General features: G+C 41.8%; 2 protein-coding genes across 6 annotated transcripts in view; both read left to right on the forward strand.

Annotated features, from left to right (window-relative positions):
• slc24a2a (solute carrier family 24 member 2a) overlaps positions 1–6,986 on the forward strand; it is a 28,528-nt gene extending 21,542 nt beyond the window's left edge. For all 5 annotated transcript variants that reach the window (XM_088990388.1, XM_088990389.1, XM_088990391.1 and 2 more), the window contains 4 exons: positions 1,907–2,041; positions 2,119–2,208; positions 2,360–2,526; positions 4,913–6,986. In XM_088990388.1, the coding sequence (XP_088846514.1) occupies positions 1,907–2,041; positions 2,119–2,208; positions 2,360–2,526; positions 4,913–5,162 (642 nt within the window). In that variant the 3' untranslated portion in view covers positions 5,163–6,986. The remainder of the gene's footprint in view (positions 1–1,906; positions 2,042–2,118; positions 2,209–2,359; positions 2,527–4,912) is intronic.
• Positions 6,987–8,868: 1,882 nt separating this feature from the next.
• On the forward strand, positions 8,869–18,387 carry sepsecs (Sep (O-phosphoserine) tRNA:Sec (selenocysteine) tRNA synthase). The gene is made up of 12 exons (XM_088990392.1): positions 8,869–9,170; positions 10,302–10,417; positions 10,489–10,643; positions 10,732–10,850; positions 11,322–11,480; positions 11,556–11,709; positions 14,223–14,325; positions 14,400–14,529; positions 15,367–15,458; positions 16,099–16,192; positions 16,278–16,368; positions 17,528–18,387. The coding sequence occupies exons 2-12, from the start codon at positions 10,304–10,306 to the stop codon at positions 17,763–17,765; spliced, it is 1,449 nt and encodes a 482-aa protein (XP_088846518.1). The 5' UTR covers positions 8,869–9,170; positions 10,302–10,303; the 3' UTR covers positions 17,766–18,387.
• The last annotated feature ends 245 nt before the right edge of the window (positions 18,388–18,632 follow it).

Consider the following 18,632-nt stretch of genomic DNA (forward strand, 5'->3'; position numbering starts at 1 on the left):
TTATATATGAACAAAGCTTTAAAATACACCACTTATCGGGGTTGCACCTTATACACCGGAAAATAAGGTACTGTATTTACTCTACATAAGCTGGCTGTGCTATTTACAATGTATGAGTCCAGTTTTTTTTGTTTTTTTTTTTTTTTGTCATTTGTCCTTTATTGCCCTTCAAGGCAGATCATTTTTCTGGTGTCCAGTGCCAAAGCATCAGGGGTGCAAGGGGGTTGGGGGGGCGTTTGTGGCTATTTTCAGCAATGCGTCCCACGGCGCACCTGTCTGTGTGATGCAGGAAGACACCAAGAGCTCCGTGTGCTATCACACCAATTTTTCATTCTTTGCGTTAAGGAAAGGAAGGAGAAAGTAGTGGTCGAGTTGTAAATTTGCGTTGCAGTATCCCGGAAGCTAAACAAATTATTCCCCCTCCCCGCCCACGCTTGTTTAGTTCTTTATTAAAATCAGCCCCTCCTGCATCCAAATATTCCCTTTTTGAATATTCATGAGAAAGCGAAAGCTTCCCGCTTGCAAACGACAGAGAAATTCTGACTCATCCCGTCTTTAGAGGAGCTCACAACGAATCCCCCGCGCGTCCTCGGTGGATTATGGGATTGAAATAATGTCCCCGCGTGAATATCTTTGAAGACGAACTCTACATTCCCAGCGTGGACGAATGTCATATAAATGAATCACGTTCATCAAAGTCGGATCAAATGTCGCGTTTCCCTTGCAGCAGGTACAACGTTGGTCTGTTTTTAAATGGGGGGGGCAGGGGGGAGGGGCTGGCATTTGCCAAGTAGGGAGCATCCCTCCCCCGCATGGCGATGAAATCCAATCATAAATAGACCAATGGCAGCCTCCCGGTGCGAGCTATAATACCACCGTGCAATTTATGCGTGGGGGGGGGGGGCTGCCAACTGCAGAGACTGTGACATTGGACATAGGGCCTGTTGAGTGACATGGACGCTGACGTCAGCATTTGATTGAATAGGAGAAGAACTCTTCGAGTTTAGCTATGTGCTACGGTGCGTCGCTAGGCTACATTCAATTAGCTACCTGTGTCGACATTGCCGTAATGGTATCGTTTTAAAGCAGTTGTACTTCGCAATCGTACTTTAGCTTACTTGGTCGAGTAAACTGGACAGTTTCTGTGTTTTATTTTAGTTTTAGTTTTTTACCAGTGGCGAGCCGTGCATTTCACACCTCGGCCTTCGGTAGTGCTACGTCGAAATCAATCCAACCCTTAATAGCAATTTTATGATAATACAATACAATACAGATTGATGTAGATTGCACTTTAATAACAGCTGATGATACAACCTTGCTGCAGCTACAGCTGCGACTACGACTCATATGAAAAGGGTGTTGTGACTTACTACAAGTCCACTAGAGGGTACCCTTAGCCAAGAAATAAGGCCTGCGATAAGGCCTTGGTGTCGTCAACTCAAAATCGGATTGGTTAAAGCATGCAGCGGTTTTATCAACACTTATTTTATGCGACAGGGCCCACAGAACTGATTGTGAAGGCATCCAGGTATTCTGACCCTGGTAACAAATGATGGCAGAATATGATTTGTTAAATGCTTAAATACGAAAACACACACCTGGAAGCAACACAACACAGTAAAAGCAATGAAAGGAAGCTGAAGACTATTTGGAATTATTGAATAAGAATTCATGGACATATAATTAACATCAGTCAGTGATTCAGATTTTTTTTTAGACCAACAGCGAAGGCTTTGCAGGCCCTGACTGTTTTTTCCACTTGTGCCTCCCAACTCCGTGGGAAATAAAATAATCCTCGGAGGAATGTCAAAACGGAGTGCAAAATTGTCCAATGTAGATAGCAGCGACCGCAATAAGAGTCCATGTTTCACTGCCTGAAATTGATTGACCGTTTACGGGCTTCCAGGCGGAAGACGAGGAGGAAGACGACCAGCCTCTGAGCCTATCATGGCCCGAGACCGGCCGCAAGCGCTTCACCTACCTCTTCATCATGCCCATCGTCCTCCCGCTTTGGCTAACATTGCCCGACGTCAGGAAACCGGTAGGCTCACTCTTTTCTCGACACATGGGAATACTCCTCGCTTGACATTTTTATGATGCTCTCCTTCTTTTTTCCAGTCGTCCAAGAAATTCTTCCCTATCACCTTTCTGGGCGCCATCTGCTGGATCGCCGCCTTTTCCTACCTGATGGTGTGGTGGGCCCACCAGGTATCTCGCCTCACGCCTGTGTGACGCCAATCGAGCAGCTCCCAAATGTCACGCAGAACATAACTAGAGCGTCGGATGAGGCTTTATTTACTCTGACACCCTTCCCCCCCACCCCCCCTCTCATACACCCTCCCTCCATCTTTTTATGCAGGTTGGAGAGACCATCGGGATTACAGAGGAGATTATGGGTCTGACTATATTAGCGGCTGGAACGTCCATCCCTGACCTCATCACCAGCGTGATTGTGGCACGCAAGGGCCTCGGCGACATGGCGGTGTCCAGCTCCGTTGGCTCCAACATCTTTGACATTACTGTCGGGTAGGGCATCGTACAAAATTCACTTTTGCTATTTGGGGCCCTCGTACAAACGTGTAGGCTTCTTGTGATAAGGGCACATTTATAGACGACGAGACGAAAATTCAGTATGCTGCTGCTCGCCTCTTCACTGGTAATCGTAAGAGGGAGCACATAACTCCCACTCTGGCATCCCTTCACTGGCTCCCTATACATTTTAGAATTCGTATTATTTGTTTTCAAATCTTTAAATGGCCTGGTTCATCTTTACCTCGTCGAGCTCATCCACCCATACACACCTTCGTGCGACAGTTCTGCTGACCTGACATTATTAGCTGTGCCAAAAACTAAATGGAGGCTCAGAGGGGATTGAATATTTTCTGTTGCTGGTCCCACTCTCTGGAATGACCTTCCACTGAACATTCGGCAAGCCACTTCACTGCCCATCTTAAAAACCCGTCTCAAAACTCACTTGTACTTTTTGGTACAATAAAGTCTCGTTATATCGATAGTACTGCTTATTACGATACAATTTCAATGAACGCAAGGAGAAAATTTACATGCCGCAGGATCGGATATATCGATAGTCCGGTTATATCGATATTTTTTCCGACTCCCGAGAATATCGATATAACGAGACTTTACTGTATTTGACTTGATCTTGATTTTCCTCCCTGGTGCTTTCTACTATCTTTCTGACTGCTTTATTTCCTGTAAATGATAGTTGTCCATTTTAAGGACTTTGTTACAGCTTCAGCTGTTGTTAAAGTGCAATATCAATCAATATGGAATGTATTGTATTGTAATTGTCCGCCGATGTTTTGAACCCTGCGCCTTAGAATCGGAACCACTTGTGAAACATTTTCAGATCGTAACTGAACAATGCAAATGTATTTATTTGAACACAAGCTATTTCCAGTGACCGAACTTGACAATCATTTTGAGGCATTACCAGCATGCTTTGAATTCCCATTAAAAGACGCGCTTGTAACTTGTAGACCAGGGGTGTCAAACTAATATTTTGCTGCGGGCCACGTTGTAGTTACGGTTTCCTCTCGGTGGCCATTATGAATTTGGGGAAGCCATTAGAACGTTTCATCCCCTCAACATATTACATAACACATAACATATTAATAAATAAATAGTTTGCAAATTTGAATTAAAAAATAATGATTGTTATTGTGGTTGACATGGAACAATTTGAAATTTTGGTTTGGCCTTTGGCAACCATCATGGAATTTCACGAGTTTGATTTTCTTTCGCGGGCTGAATAAAATGTGGCGGGCCAGATTTGGCCCCCAGGCCTTGACTTTGACACCTGTGTCGTAGACCCATTGGAATGAAGCCGCATGAGCCAACGGAATGAAAATTCTGATCATGTGTGATCAATTCTGGTGTGCTGTTGACAAGTGCCGCTCCGTGATCGGAAGAGTAGTTTTTCCTGAGATCATTGACCTCATTTATCAAGATGTACATTATATTAATAAAATACATTTTAATTTCCAAGCGCACAATCAATAGAACAATACACAGAACAATAAAACCATAAATAAAATGATCAATAATAAAATAGCTGATTGAACTAAACCATGAATGCAATTTTAAACAGATGGATTTTGAGGTGGGATTTGAAAGTAAGATGGAGTCAATATTACGGATGTTGGGTGGAAGTGAATTCCAGAGTTTGGGAGCAGAGCGGCTGAAAGCTCTGCACCCCGTCGTGGTGAGATGGGCAGAAGGCACTTAGAGGTAAAGGGAGAATCAGGATCTGAAGGACCGAGAGGGAATGGAAATTTGAAGCAGGTCAGACAGATAGGGGGAGGGCAAGGTTATGGATGACTTTGAATGTAAACATAAGTATTTTGAATTCAATCTGAAGTTTAATAGGGAGCCAGTGAAGCTGGAGGACAGGGGTGATGTGGTGAAAGGAGGGGGTTTTAGTGATGATCTGGGCTGAGGAATTTTGGACTAGTTGGAGTTTATGGAGAATTTTTTGATTGACACCGAAGAGAAGTGAGTTACAATAGTCGATACGGAAAGTGAGTTAAAATTGTCGATACGGGAGGTGACGAGACTGTGACGAGAGTGTGGATAAGGATAGCAGCAATGTGCGAGGGGTGAGAGATGGAAGGAGATGATTGATATTACGGAGGTGGAAATATGCAGACCGAATTATGTTATTTATATGGGAGTGGAAAGATAGTGAGCTATCGAGGATGACACCTAGGTTCTTGACCTGAAGGGAGGGGGACACTTTATCTCCTATTTTCACTATTTTTTAAAAGAGTGACCATTTAATTTGCGACATGCCGACTGCAAAGGCGATAAAAAAATAACCCAAAGACGTCATGACTTTTCCCTCTGACGTGATTCGACTCACGCTCTGTGTGTTTTTTTTTTTTTTTTACAGGCTTCCGTTCCCGTGGCTGATGTGGTCGCTGTTCAGTGGCTTGAGTCCGGTGGCAGTGAGCTCCAACGGGCTTTTTTGTGCCATCGTGCTGCTCTTCCTCATGCTCCTCTTCGTCATCATTTCCATCGCCGCCTGCAAGTGGCGCATGAGCAAGCTGCTGGGCTTCATCATGTTCATGCTCTACTTCGTCTTCCTGGTGGTCAGCGTCATGCTGGAGGACCGGGTGCTCATCTGTCCCGTGTCCGTCTGAAGGAGGGGCCCAGACACCCCTTACCTAAGGTCCATCCCCCAGCTTTTCTCTTTAGTGACCAACAACAACAAGAAAATACGCCGGATGGAAGTGGAGTGAGGAAAATGTGCAGTGGAGATGCCAAAAGAGGCACTATCCTTAGTCTGGCATGAGTGGATTTTCAGTGTTCTTTAATAAGAGGGTGCATTACAGGCGCACAGAATCTCAAAAGCGTTATGCATGTCATTAGTGTTATTAGATCAGGTTTATCGAGACTGGCAGGTTGAGGAGAACCACCTCCTATTAACTTGTTGGTTTAACCGATGAAGCCCTCTCCTGTCGGGAATTCGCAAGAAATACGGATAACAAAATGGAAGACTCTTTTAAACCAAGACTAAAAGCAGACGGACTAGTTTCGCAAGACTTCATTGTTCACCGCAAGCTCTCTTTTCAGAGGATTTTCTTTTTTTTCAATTTCAACACTTTTCCATGAAATAATTAGCAGTAGCATAAGATGGACTGTAGCAGAACAATCTGCTCCCTTGGATTGTAGATAACACATTCACACTACCACAAAAAAACAAGGTTTCTGGATTGAAAAGCATGAGTATTTAAGGAGCCACTGGGTTCTCCATAATGAAGTCAAAATAATACATTTGGTGTAAACGTGTCACAATTGATAGATTAGTCAGCGTGTTGCGCCTTGGGCTTGAATCGCAGTTGAAGAAGAAAAGAAAATGACACTTCAAGACAAATAGTAGTAATCCGCTTTTTACAAACATTAAACGTATACCAAAATGTAAAAAAATATTTAAACGTATATACCAAAATGTTTTCCATCGTGTTACATGCTAACATTAAACCATTACGCAGTGTTGACGTAGGAAAAAAAGTGACCGCAACAGTATAGTCAACAGCACTTTCAACACTGCAATGACCCTCCCTTTCTCTAGGGGCGCTATGCTAGAACACCAATAAACTCCACTCATTTGTCTCGTGCGCCAAAACAGTTCCGATTCACGATGTGTGCGACGAGAATGTGGATTAAACAGCAATATACGTGGTGTCATGCGTCTGCCCTGCACCCAACCGCATTTCCATTTTGACACCCTTTGACCTCTACTCTCTGTACAGCATCTTGGTGGCGATTACGTGACTAACACAAGAACAAAACAAAACAAAAAAAAAAAAAAGTTTCTGCGTTCGAGTTATTTTGGGCTGGTTACCCACCGACTGTACAACGGAACGCGACACTTTTATGCATTCAATTCAAAAAGAGAACATGGTTTTACTTTGTAAATATCTATTTTTGTTTCAAACAAGCAAAGCCGGTTTGGATATTTTTTTTTATATATACTCATGTTGAGCAAACCTACATGGGGCTGTAGCTGCTGACATTTTTTTCACATATTGAATTGCAAAAAAAAGTGATAGATCCACAAACTGCCTCTCTAACGCTTGTTTAGTATATACTGTATAGTGTTAGCTAATTTTGCTTGAGTTTGGACAATCATTTGTAAGCGTGTGAAGGCCCAAGCAATCAACTCAAGGTGGACTCCAAAGTTGCTCTTCGGCCACGTTGCTTGAATGATGCCGTCGAAAGGACTTTTGATTGTGCTTGATGAAGGTAAGTGAATTAATTGCCACAAGTCACCAATCAACGTTTTGCACTGGAAATGTCTTTATTTTTGGGGGTGATCATGGAAGATTGATTTCACGTGTACATATATACATACATATATATAGATACAAATTAACCATATAATCTATATATGTACAACACATTTGTCTCTATGTACAAACACAAAGTATATAATGAAGCAAATAAAGCTTATCTGATTCGAATATGCAACGATGATATTGGGGTTTGCTTTTGTATGAAAATGACTCGACCAACATTTGGATAGGATTTTTTTATGAGCTGGTGGCAATTGACTGAATTATTTCACCGTTGTTAACAGTGGGAAGGTTGCGCCTTCTTGTGGTCATATTTGGACACGTCTCTATTTTAAATAAACAAGCGACAGACGAGACTGATAGCGTTTATTTAATTGGGAAAGCGAGATCCAGTTTTTGTTCGTTTTTTTAACTTATGAAAATAAATATTAGCAGAGAAAATATAACAAATTCAAGGAAAAAAAATTAAAAACGATAACATGAATTGAAGAGTGAAAGTCATGCCATTTTGAACTAGACAATTACAATACAGTATTTGAGAGAATCTATTTTTTGTCCAACTCATTTCCATAGAACTGTCGAGCCACACTGGAGACTTACAAAGTCATTAAAAATTAGTAAATGTGTTGCTCTGTACAAAAAAGGTCAATTTCCTTTGACCTCTGTATTATGTGAGTCCCCAGTCAAACGTGAGAAGCTTGTCTGGAGAATTTTCCTCTCATTTTATGACACGTCAACCCATTCACTGTTTGATGTGCCAGTGATTAGTCATCGTGGGAGGCTCTCGTGGGAAAAGTTAGCAGCGCACGGGCCGGTCGGCGATTGAGTCGACTTTGCTCGTTCACTGTCATAGGGCGTGCTCAGGATTGACTCAGCAGAAAATGTCTCATGAGAGAGAGGCTAGTGTTCGTCGACTCATGATTTTATTTGAAGGGGGCAGCTTGGATGGTCATGAAAAAGGGGGCCTCAGCAGACTTGGACTGACTCACAAGCTGCTGGTGCACCCGTGTGCGTTACTGAAATGGATAGTCTGTGAAATACAAAAAGGACCGTGTGACCAAGAGACGACCAAAGAACTCTGACCTAAATCCAACTTAAAATTAAAAACAAGGGACAGGACAGTCATTGTTGTGAAGGCCTGTCTGCTGTGATTCCTTTTTTCGCGGTAACCTTTCAACAAGAACAGACCCAAAAAATATATGCTGCTTATTCCGGGAGTGGCCGAGTCGACACCTTAAAAAGAAAGTGAGTCATCGGCGTTGGAAGAGTCAGGAACGCAGTGTTATTATGGCATCAAGGATAGTCACTTGAGTGATGCCCACTTGAGTTCTCGTTCAAAAGGCATGTACGACTAAACGTATACACCGTGACTCGGTTTCTTTCTTCTGCTCATTGAGAGCAAGAACCTTTCCTCGCATATTGCTCACTTTTTTGGTTAGACGCTTTTTGAATCATTGTGTGATTCATGAATGTACCAAATCTCATCATCAGCAAATCGTATAGGGTGGAAATGCCCCACGGTGAAGTCACAGTCAGGCTTTGATTCGTAGTTGGAGTGGGGTTTTTTTGCAGGTTGTGGCAAGGGCTTCTGAGCTTTTTCTATAACAGTTAACGGAGACCCAATAAACGAATGCACCTCCTTCTGTGATCTGACCGCCCTTAAATACTGCACAATAGTCCGTCGTGCGGCTTTGCAAATGCACAGAAGTAGGCGGTGACAAACTGATCATTTCGAAGCGTCAAACTTCCTCGTGCTCTTCCAAAAGGCTCACTTTCAGGCAGGACCCATGACGGTGGCTCATTTGAGTCAAACATCTCAACAGGTAAGTACAAGTACAGTACTGTAATCAAATACGTATTTCACATTCACATTTGGCGCTGCAAATATTATTTTTCCTTCCAGAGCCTCTCCCGGGCGAAGAACAACTGGACCTTGTATGCCAAATGTTGGCAATATTCAAAAATTGATCCAGGAAGGAAGGAAGGCAAGATGTTGGCATAGCTGTTGCATTTGAAAACCTGCTATGCCAACAACTTGCCGTCTTTCTCGTCCAGAATCACCGAAGCAGCCTGAGTGGACAAAGAGCGATTTTTTTTAATTTTGTCATCAATGTATTTTCTGGTGCACTTTTGAATATTCCAATGTGTTTACGGTATCGTACAATTAACATAATTGGGATTCGAATTCGTGATTTCGAATTTTGTGTTCATACAATTGAAATTAATATATCAAATGTCGATTGACGTCAAATTATATGATAGCCCTTTAAGAAATGGGCAGCGTTGATCACGTGGTTCTTATCACATGACAAGCCGCTTCCGTGTTTGCTTCCGCGACTGGACCGTATCAAGGTGATTCTGTTAAATGAATTTTAAAAGAAGTAAATTCTGCGAGGGTTGAGTTTGTTTTTTATTGTTGGGTGTATTGTTGATTTTGTTCGTATTTAAAAAGTTGCTTTGCTTTGTAGCTGAAAGGATCGACGTGAAAATGCACAGTCTGCGTGACAGACTAAAAAGATTGGCGCTTTTAAATATTGTAATATGTAAAGTTATTTTCCACCACCTGAAAATGTAATCTGTCAATGAAAATTGCATGTATGTTTTAGCTTTCATTCTCGCCAATTACTTATTTTTTCCATATGATTTTGAGATGTCCTCTTTTGTTGGGTGTACTTGAATGCACCGCGTGCAACTAAATACTAATAATACAGTCGTACATTTCATTTATACGCGTCATTCAATACTCTCAAGGACACTTTATAGTCACAGGATAAGTTTTTCTACAGATGAGCAGCGGCAGCCAGACGCGCCAGCGTTGACTCAACCCGGAAGTAAACCACACTCACTCCACTAACTCAAATGTAAAATGGTCAACGTTTAGCCGTTGAGGAAGGAGCACAGAAGACTGAACTTTGACATGTGTTTATTCCAACGGCTAACAAGTGGATCTCTCTCAAACTGAAAATGCAGTGAAATACATGTAACATAAACCCGCCCCTTCCTGTGCACCTGCTGGGTGAGATGCCTGGTCCTTGTGCCCGCCACAATCGGCACAATAACATTCAAATAAAGTAAAACTACTCACCATTTGATGAAAATTTCCCAATCGTTTTGAAAATAATCAAGTAACAATATTAATATTGTTTTTAAACGTGTGCACGTTTATTTGTTACTTTATAAAATGTGTTTTCGTACATTCGTTTGGTTCATCTTGTTGCCTTCCTAGATCTAAGTGAGGTGGTTATGTTCAAATTTTGCTTCATAAAAAGGGGCAGAGGGAATTTTGGGGTGCGTGTGCGAGCGCGCGTGAGTGTGTATGTGTGTAAAATGACTTTTTTTTTTTTTGTTATGCCCATGCTTTATGGTGATCTGCTGCCCTCTTGTGCTATACACATGCAATTATAAACTTGGATGGACGTCAATGATTTTTGGCAGGGCTTGGTCATGAATTATTTTTTTTAATACGTCACGTGTATTGATTAGCGATGAACAGTGAAAACTTCACGCTGAGCGAGAAGATTGTTTCGGCGTCCTACATCCGACAGGCGAGTGAAGCTCGCCGCAGCCACGAGCAGCTCATCAGGCAATTGCTGGAGCAGGTAACGTCATCATTTGCAGTCCCTTCCCTTTTCTTTTCTCGTCTCATTTAACGTGTTTCATTCCTCTGCAGAGGAAGTGTCCAGAGGAAGGATGGAGCGAGGCTACCATCGAGCTCTTCTTGAACGAACTGGCAATCATGGACAGTAACAATTTTCTAGGCAACTGCGGCGTGGGCGAACGGGAAGGCCGTGTGGCATCCAACATGGTGGCAAGACGACATTACAGGTCCAGCATTACACGACTCGCAAACATTCTTGAAGCCAATTGAAGCTCATTGCGTTCACTGGCCGCCATTGTTGTTTATAACACACAGGTTGATCCACGGTATTGGCCGCTCAGGTGACATCGCGGCCATTCAGCCAAAAGCTGCCGGGTCAAGTCTACTGAATAAGCTGACCAACGCGCTTGTGCTGGATATTCTAAAGATGGCAGGTGTGTGATCCTCGGTGGAAAAATATTTCATCCACATGTTTAAAAGCTTCACTACAAAAGGTTTGAGGCAACCAACGAAATCATTTCATCATCATCAAGACACGTGTTTTAATTTTCCTGTATTTTATTACACCATTTGCAAAGGGCTGTACTGCATAATGTTTACCATTTAAAACTGCTGAACAGCACATAGACATTCAATCCAATAATTAAATTTGAATTTTAGATAAACTAACTCAAAATGTTATTATTTTTGAAGTTTTGTAGATATTATACAGTAAAGTCTCGTTATATCGATATTCAAGGGAGTCCGAAAAAATATCGATATAACCGGGACTATCGATATATCCGACCCTGTTTGCATGTAATTTTCTCCGTGCGTGCATAGAAATAGTATCGATATAACCGGGACTATCGATATAACGAGACTTTACTGTATTTGTCTTGCATCCACACTCTTGTTTCCGACAGGTGTGAGGAGCGTGAAGAGCTGCTTTGTGGTTCCCATGGCGACCGGCATGAGCCTAACTCTGTGCTTTCTGACGCTGCGCCAACGGCGGCCGATGGCCCGCTACATCATCTGGCCACGCATCGACCAAAAGTCCTGTTTCAAGGCCATGATCACAGCAGGTGAGACATCGCTCGCCCGAGACCTCTCACCCTTATGTCTGATAACCCTTTCATGCGCGTTTGTGTCGCTTGCAGGCTTCGCGCCTGTCGTGGTGGAAAACGTGCTGGAGGGCGACGAGTTACGAACTGACGTGGCTGCCGTGGAACGCAAAATCCACAAACTTGGAGCTGAGAGTATCCTGTGCGTCCATTCCACAACGTCGTGCTTTGCGCCACGAGTGCCCGACAGGTAAGGCGAACACTTTCCTCGGTCTTCAGTCATTGTGTGATACAAACACATCAATGTTGCGATGCAATTTCAAGTTTGGGTTAGACCAGCCGCCCCCACCTTTTTTTATCTACAACGGAGCGGTTCAATGTCAGGCAATATTTTAATGGTATGGAAGAGGATTAGGGACAAAGAGGAAAAACAAAAGGTTGGCAAGATTCTCACTTTAATCTCAGAATTCTCACGTTGAAATTAGAATTCTCACTGTGAGAATTCTGAGAATACTCTCAGAATTCTGATTTTAACCTCAAAATTCTGACTTTAAAATGAGACTTTCAAGGACAACTGACACCATTTTTTTGTTTCCTAACTGACATCAGAAAAACGTTTTGTAGCATCTAAAATACCCAAAACACGCAGGCTGATATTTTTAGTCAAAGGTAAAACACAAATAAAAATGAGTTAAAGTGTCCCAAAACTACTTCAAAATGACCCCGGAAATTGCGAGTTTCAGAAGGTCCCGCCCCCTTGTTTGTGACATCATGCCAGGACGTCTTCGCCTTGCTCTCGAATCAAACCAATGGCTTCAGATTCGGAGAAGATGCTTTCTTGTTACTTATCCAGTTATGAATATGATTCAAATAGTTCTGAAGAGGAAAGCATAAATGTTTGCAATCGATTAAAGGAGTCCTCCCATATCAATTCGAGCCGTAAATGACAGCAATGTAGTGTCCCAAAAAATGCAAACGATGGCGCCCAAGCTCTGTTGGAAATGGGCTGATTTGTCTGCTGGGAATTTGTGTCAACTAATATAAAATAGTAGTCTTGGTGCAACACACAACGATTCACCATCGCGTTATTTGTGTGTTTTCCTTCTAATTTTGCCAACAACACGGATTAACACGAAGTTTTCAGACCAAACAAAGTACCCAAAATGCATTGTGTGTCGCTTTCTCGGTCAGGGACGTCCTCAGGCATCGTCACCAACTCGAAAACAAAACTTCCTGAATATTCAGCGCGAGTCTTAAAACGTAAAATATATTATGGACAAGTTGTGTCCATAATTTGTAAAATAGCTTCAAATGACTTCTACTGGGAGTATTTTAATAAGATTCCACCGCATATAGCTATATTTTACGTTTTAAGACTCTCGCTGAACATTCAGGAAGTCTTGTTTTTGAGTTGGTGACGAGTCCGTACGTGACGTCAGAAAAGGACCGCCTCCTCACCGTAAAAAAGACCCATTGTCGAGTCTTTCCATCACGTCAATGTATTTTGCTGTACTGTTTTTTTAAACCATGTCTTACTACCAAAAGCCGCCAGCAGAGGGAGGCAAACTCCATGGAAAGATAGTATCAGCCTGTGGAAACGAGCTAATTCATTCCTCACCGGAGCTGGTCGCCATTTTTCTGCCTCTTCTTGGGTGAGACATTACCCCCCGCCCGTTTGCCTCAAAATGGCCCAAATAAGTTCTTTAATCGATTGCAAACATGTATGCTTTCCTCATCAGGACTATTTGAATCATATTCATAACTGGATGTGTAACAAGAAAGCATATTCTCCGAATCTGAAGCCATTGTTTTTATTCACAAGCAATGCAAGACGTCTTGGCGTGACGTCACGAAAGGGGGCGGGACTTTCTGAAAATGCCCAATTCGCAGCTCAATTTTTTGCAGATTTTGGACACCAAGTCATTTTTATTGGTGTTTTGCATTTGACTAAAAATATCATACTGCGTGTTTTGAGTATTTTAGATGCTATAAAACGTTTTTCTGGTGTCAGTTAAAAAACAAAAAAGTGACGTCGGTTGTCCTTTGAAGGACAACCATTAGTAAAACATAGTTTTCTTTATTAGAATACCACACCTCTTGAGTTCTAAGCACGAAGAGCTGTAGGCAATAAAACATTGTGTTTTCTATGAACTGATACATTTGTAACCTGGCTAATGGCCTCTTCCTGTGAAGGAGTTTGAAGTCCTAAATTACTTCTGTGACAAGGAGTTTCCCAAGTCCTAAATTCTGTGCCAGGCCAGATCTCCTAGATGAAGCTGACAGTTTAACTTGCTGTGTCTGTTGACCTGATTGACCCCAGGTTGTCTGTAGCTTCAATTGTGTATTCGAGTCACACATGTTGACTAAGCATATAACAGCATGAAACTTTTAAATATGATAACTACTTATTCTTGATCAGTAACCTATCACGTAACCTAGAAGCGCTCCATGACGTGCATCAAGAGTGACATATTGTCAACAGACAATCCGGTAATTTTTCAAAATAAAACATTACAGATTCCAAAACGGAAAACAAAACTGATTCTGAAATGAATAAAATGGAAGTCATGAAGGTTATGTATTCTTTCTCTACGGCCCGGTACCAAACGAACCACATACCGGTAAATGGCCCAAAGTGTGGAAATCGCTGGATTAGACAATGAAAAGACGCGTGGCTTAAAGACCACAGTGGCATCTGGTTATGTGGGTGGAACTTTTGATTGAAATTGTTTTCCTATGTTCTGTCCTTGTTAATGGTGATAGGCTGGAGGAGTTATCCACCCTTTGTGCAAAATATGACATCCCCCACATCGTCAACAATGCATACGGAGTGCAGTCATCCAAGTGCATGCACCTCATCCAGCAGGTCTGTACATCATCTGTCACCCAAATGAACTCCACCTATCTATTCATATCTACTTTTGTTTTTTTTTCCCCCAGGGCGCCCGTGTCGGACGAATCGACGCCTTTGTCCAAAGCTTGGATAAAAACTTCATGCTTCCAGTTGGGGGCGCCGTCATCGCCGGTTTTGACGAAGGCTTCATACAGGAGATTAGCAAGACTTACCCAGGTCGAGTGAGCGCATTGTCACACAGGTTTCTGTCAATGTTTTATTTGTTTTTTTTTTTGTTTTTGATGTTAGGTGATGATAGGTTAAAAGCGATCATTCGTTCTTGGTTCATCGCTCTTCAGGGTGTTAGAAGTGGGATGGTGAAATCAGCAGGAAGCCAGTTGTTGAACAGAATATATCTTTTACACAGCAGGGACATTGTGAGGTCGGTTGAGGAGAGACGGAGAGAGAGAGATAGACGTGTGTGGAGAGCCTTTATAAAAGACGGACCGGATGTGACGTCATGTAAAGGCGGGCAGGATATGACGTGTCAGGAAGTCCAAGAAAAACAAAACGATGCAAAAAGATGTTTAAAGATGTTCGTACAGCAAATTGCCCCAATAGGTGACTTTGGCAAAATCATCTCACACACATGATAAAACATTTGACAACTGTTTCTGAAATGAAAAACAGCTTGACGAACAGCCCTGGTAATAGAATGCGAACATAAGCAAGTCTTTTTGAGCAAAAATGTAAACAATATGTCGAAAGAAAACATAACAGGACTCTCACTCATAGAACCACAAATATTAGTGCCGCACTGACAAGTCCAGAGTTATTGACATATTCTGATTCCCATTTGAGTTGCTTGAGGGACAAGATCCACTGCAGTCGGACCTAGAATCCAACCGGTGCTTCAGAACGCCTCAATGAGCAATACTGGATATTCATTTGTATGGTTTCTACCGCCCCCAGGTGGTCAAGACGGGCAATACAGAAGGAGCAACATTATCAAAAAACATTGTCATATTTTTTTAAATTAAATGGAATGATGTCATTATCGTTTTGTTTCTCCAGGCCGAGCATCTGCATCGCCATCCCTCGATCTCCTCATCACGCTTCTCACACTGGGAGCCAGCGGCTATAAGAAGCTTCTAATCGAAAGGAAGGTAAAATCGAAAGAAGGGGGGAAAAATGCAATGTTGTTTATGAATCCCGAAAATGTCATCCATGGATCGAGGAGGGTTTTTTTTTCTTCTGGTGACCCAATACCATTAAAGCTCACTAATGCTGCCTCTTGCCCCGCATTGTACATAAATAATGAGGCAAACTCTCCTTGAGGTTTTAAATTGCATCATGCCTGAGATGAGAAGCTCTCAAAAATCAGTTTTATTATTTTATTTTTTTTACACAAATGGTTGTACGCCGGAAGTATCGCTTGGAAAGCAATAAAGGCAGTGAAAAGAGCTATTTCTAGTCTTCTTCTTCTTCTTTTCCTTTCGGCTTTTCCCTTGACAGCTTTTCCCCCACAGCAAATCAGTGTCCTCCATCTTTAGAGGTTTGATTCGCATGTTTGTTTTGGCCAAGCTTTTACGTCGGATGCCCTTCCTGACACAACCCTCTGAATTTATCCGGGCTTGGGACCGGCACAAGAAGACTTATGTCCCTTTGTGGCTACAGAACAAGCAACCCGCTCAGTAAAAGGCTCCCAAACACAAAATAGCTATTTGTAGTCCTTTTTTTAAATGTATTTTTATTTTTTGCTAGCCAAGCTCCATATGCTCACGTACAGTTTGTGCTTCCTTGCAGGAGATTTACGCATTCCTGGCCGAGGAATTGAAGAAGTTGGCTTTGGTGCACGGCGAGCGATTGCTTCACACCCCTCATAACCCCATTTCGCTAGGTGAGCACGCCCTCTACGGCGCAGCACCTCCGAACACACTTTCCGGTCTGTTTGATGTACATTTGTGTTTTTTCTGGTGCGTCAGCCATGTCGCTCGACAGGCTGCGGGCGGACTGCGACCAGGGGCCGACTCAGCTGGGCGCCATGCTGTTCACTCGCCAAGTTTCAGGAGCCAGGTACGAACCGTACCCTATGGCCTTTTTGTCTTGGCGCGATATGTTCTATACTAAACACCGTAGCAAGAAATGATATTTAAAAGAATAAATACATATTGAAATAATGACAAATGCAGCAAAAATGTCCTGTTTATCACCATTGTTTCGGCGTCCTCCATCCGACAATATATTAATGAATGTAATAAATACTATTAATGAATATATTAATGAATAGCTAACCTTTGGGAGTTCATGTCGACTGCTGTTATTTTAGTATTTCAATCATGTACTTGACAAATAAATGAATAAATACATACATATGCAAATAAATAGATAAATATAAATCAATGAATTTATACATATATATCAAGTTAATATGAATAAATAACTAGATAAACATAAATACGTCAATAAATAGAAATAAATAAATAGACAAATGAATGAATGAATACATAAATATTGAATAAATATACATATATTGAAATAATGATGACTGCATCAAAAACATCCTGTTTTTCGTCTTTGTCAATTAATACATTAATTAATAGCTAACCTCTGGGAGTTCATTTCGACTCCAGTTATTTTAGTATTTCAATCATATACAAATGAATAAATAAATAAACAAATAAATATATACACATAGATGCATACCTGGATGGATATGTGGATAAATGATGGACGGACGGACAGACAGAAATCTGATTCTAAAACTAAACTAAGTTGCAAAAAAATCAAAGCGAACAAATCCGCAATGCTAATTAAAACTGAATTTGTAAAATAAGATTAAATGAAATAAAAGTGAATCAAAATCCAAAATAATAATAACCCTGCAGGCACCAAGTGAAGACACATGGAGCAAAACAATCGGCAAGTCATGGAGTGATTTTTGCCAATTGTTGAATTGTTGAAAAAAAAAAGCGGGGAGATGGAGGTACGAAGTAAGCGGGATGGCCTCCAATATTTAGACTCCCCTCTCGCTCCAATAAGATTAGATTGCGTCTTCACTCGCTCCCTTGGCTGCTTGATTTTCTTTCCTTGTCATGAGCCAAAGAATTTCTGCCAGTTCACGCATGGCTGCAGAATTGTAATGAGCTGCTTTTGGGGCTTCTTTGCAGTTCTCGGTTATCGATTGCACACGAAAAACGCCATTATTGGCGGGGGGGGGGTGACTGTTTTGCAGGGTTGTTGCGCTAGGCAAGGAGCAGAGCATCTGCGGGCACACCTTTCGAGGGTTCATGTCGCACACCGAAACCTACCCGTGCCCGTACCTCAACGCGGCAGCCGCCGTGGGCATCTCCCGTGACGATGTGGCGCTCTGCATCAAAAGGCTGGACAAGTGCTTGAAGACGCTGTGCAAGGAGGCAAAGCCGGTTCAAAGGAGTTCTGCACCTCCGTCATCAGAATCCGAATCGAGTTAAATTCAAATATGCACCAATTTCGCTTCTATTTATATTTTTACGCTCTAAAATAATGGTTAAAAGGATGATGTAAAACCGTCATATGAGATGAAATTACCTGATAAGTGAACATAAATATTTTCTCCATTTGACATAACGCATAGGAAGAGTGTTGTAAACAACCGACCTACACTTTACGGAGTTTTTTAAATAACAATCATGTTATTCCTATTTGATCTTGTGGTCAGGATGATTGTTGGACCATAATAATATGAGTCCAAGGATAGATCCTTGTGGAACTCTGTGACTAACATGCTCTGTTTTCAGAACCCTCACAGGGACAAAGTGAACTGGAATAATTCTATTTCGTCTGTTGATTATCATTGAACCAATGTTAGTAAAAAATGACTGTTATCTTGGAGTGCTTTAATGGGTACTTCGGTAACTCTTTCGAGGATGTTTTACCATTTTGAAAATGGGAATGCTGGGTGGCGGAGGAACCTTTTCGTAGCCAAACTTGGGTTGGAATTGGCATTAGATTCAACCTATTAAAAGTTGACAACAATTAATTTTGTTCAGAGATGCAATTGATGCCCTTTCTTTGTCTTTATTTTTACTGCAATTAAAAGCCACTCGTTTAAAATGCAAATAGAGTGTTTGTTTTATGTTACAACGACGCAGTTGTCGTCTTTTGAAAACTCTTCAATTTTGAAAAAAGTCGACATAACAAGAGACGTTTTATTGGGAGGCCGTGGTCCACCATACTGCAGTACTTTTTTTCCTTGCGCGTGATGGGGTCGGGTTCTGAATTATTGCGTGTTGTTCATGGTTCATAGCCTCTGCGTTATTTCCATATTGTTGTCAGTATTGCGGGGCTTGCTTGTTTAA

Source organism: Hippocampus bargibanti, linkage group LG02 (assembly GCF_051943395.1).
Source record: "Hippocampus bargibanti isolate YZ-2025 linkage group LG02, ASM5194339v1, whole genome shotgun sequence".
In the NCBI taxonomy this organism is placed as follows: domain Eukaryota; kingdom Metazoa; phylum Chordata; class Actinopteri; order Syngnathiformes; family Syngnathidae; genus Hippocampus; species Hippocampus bargibanti.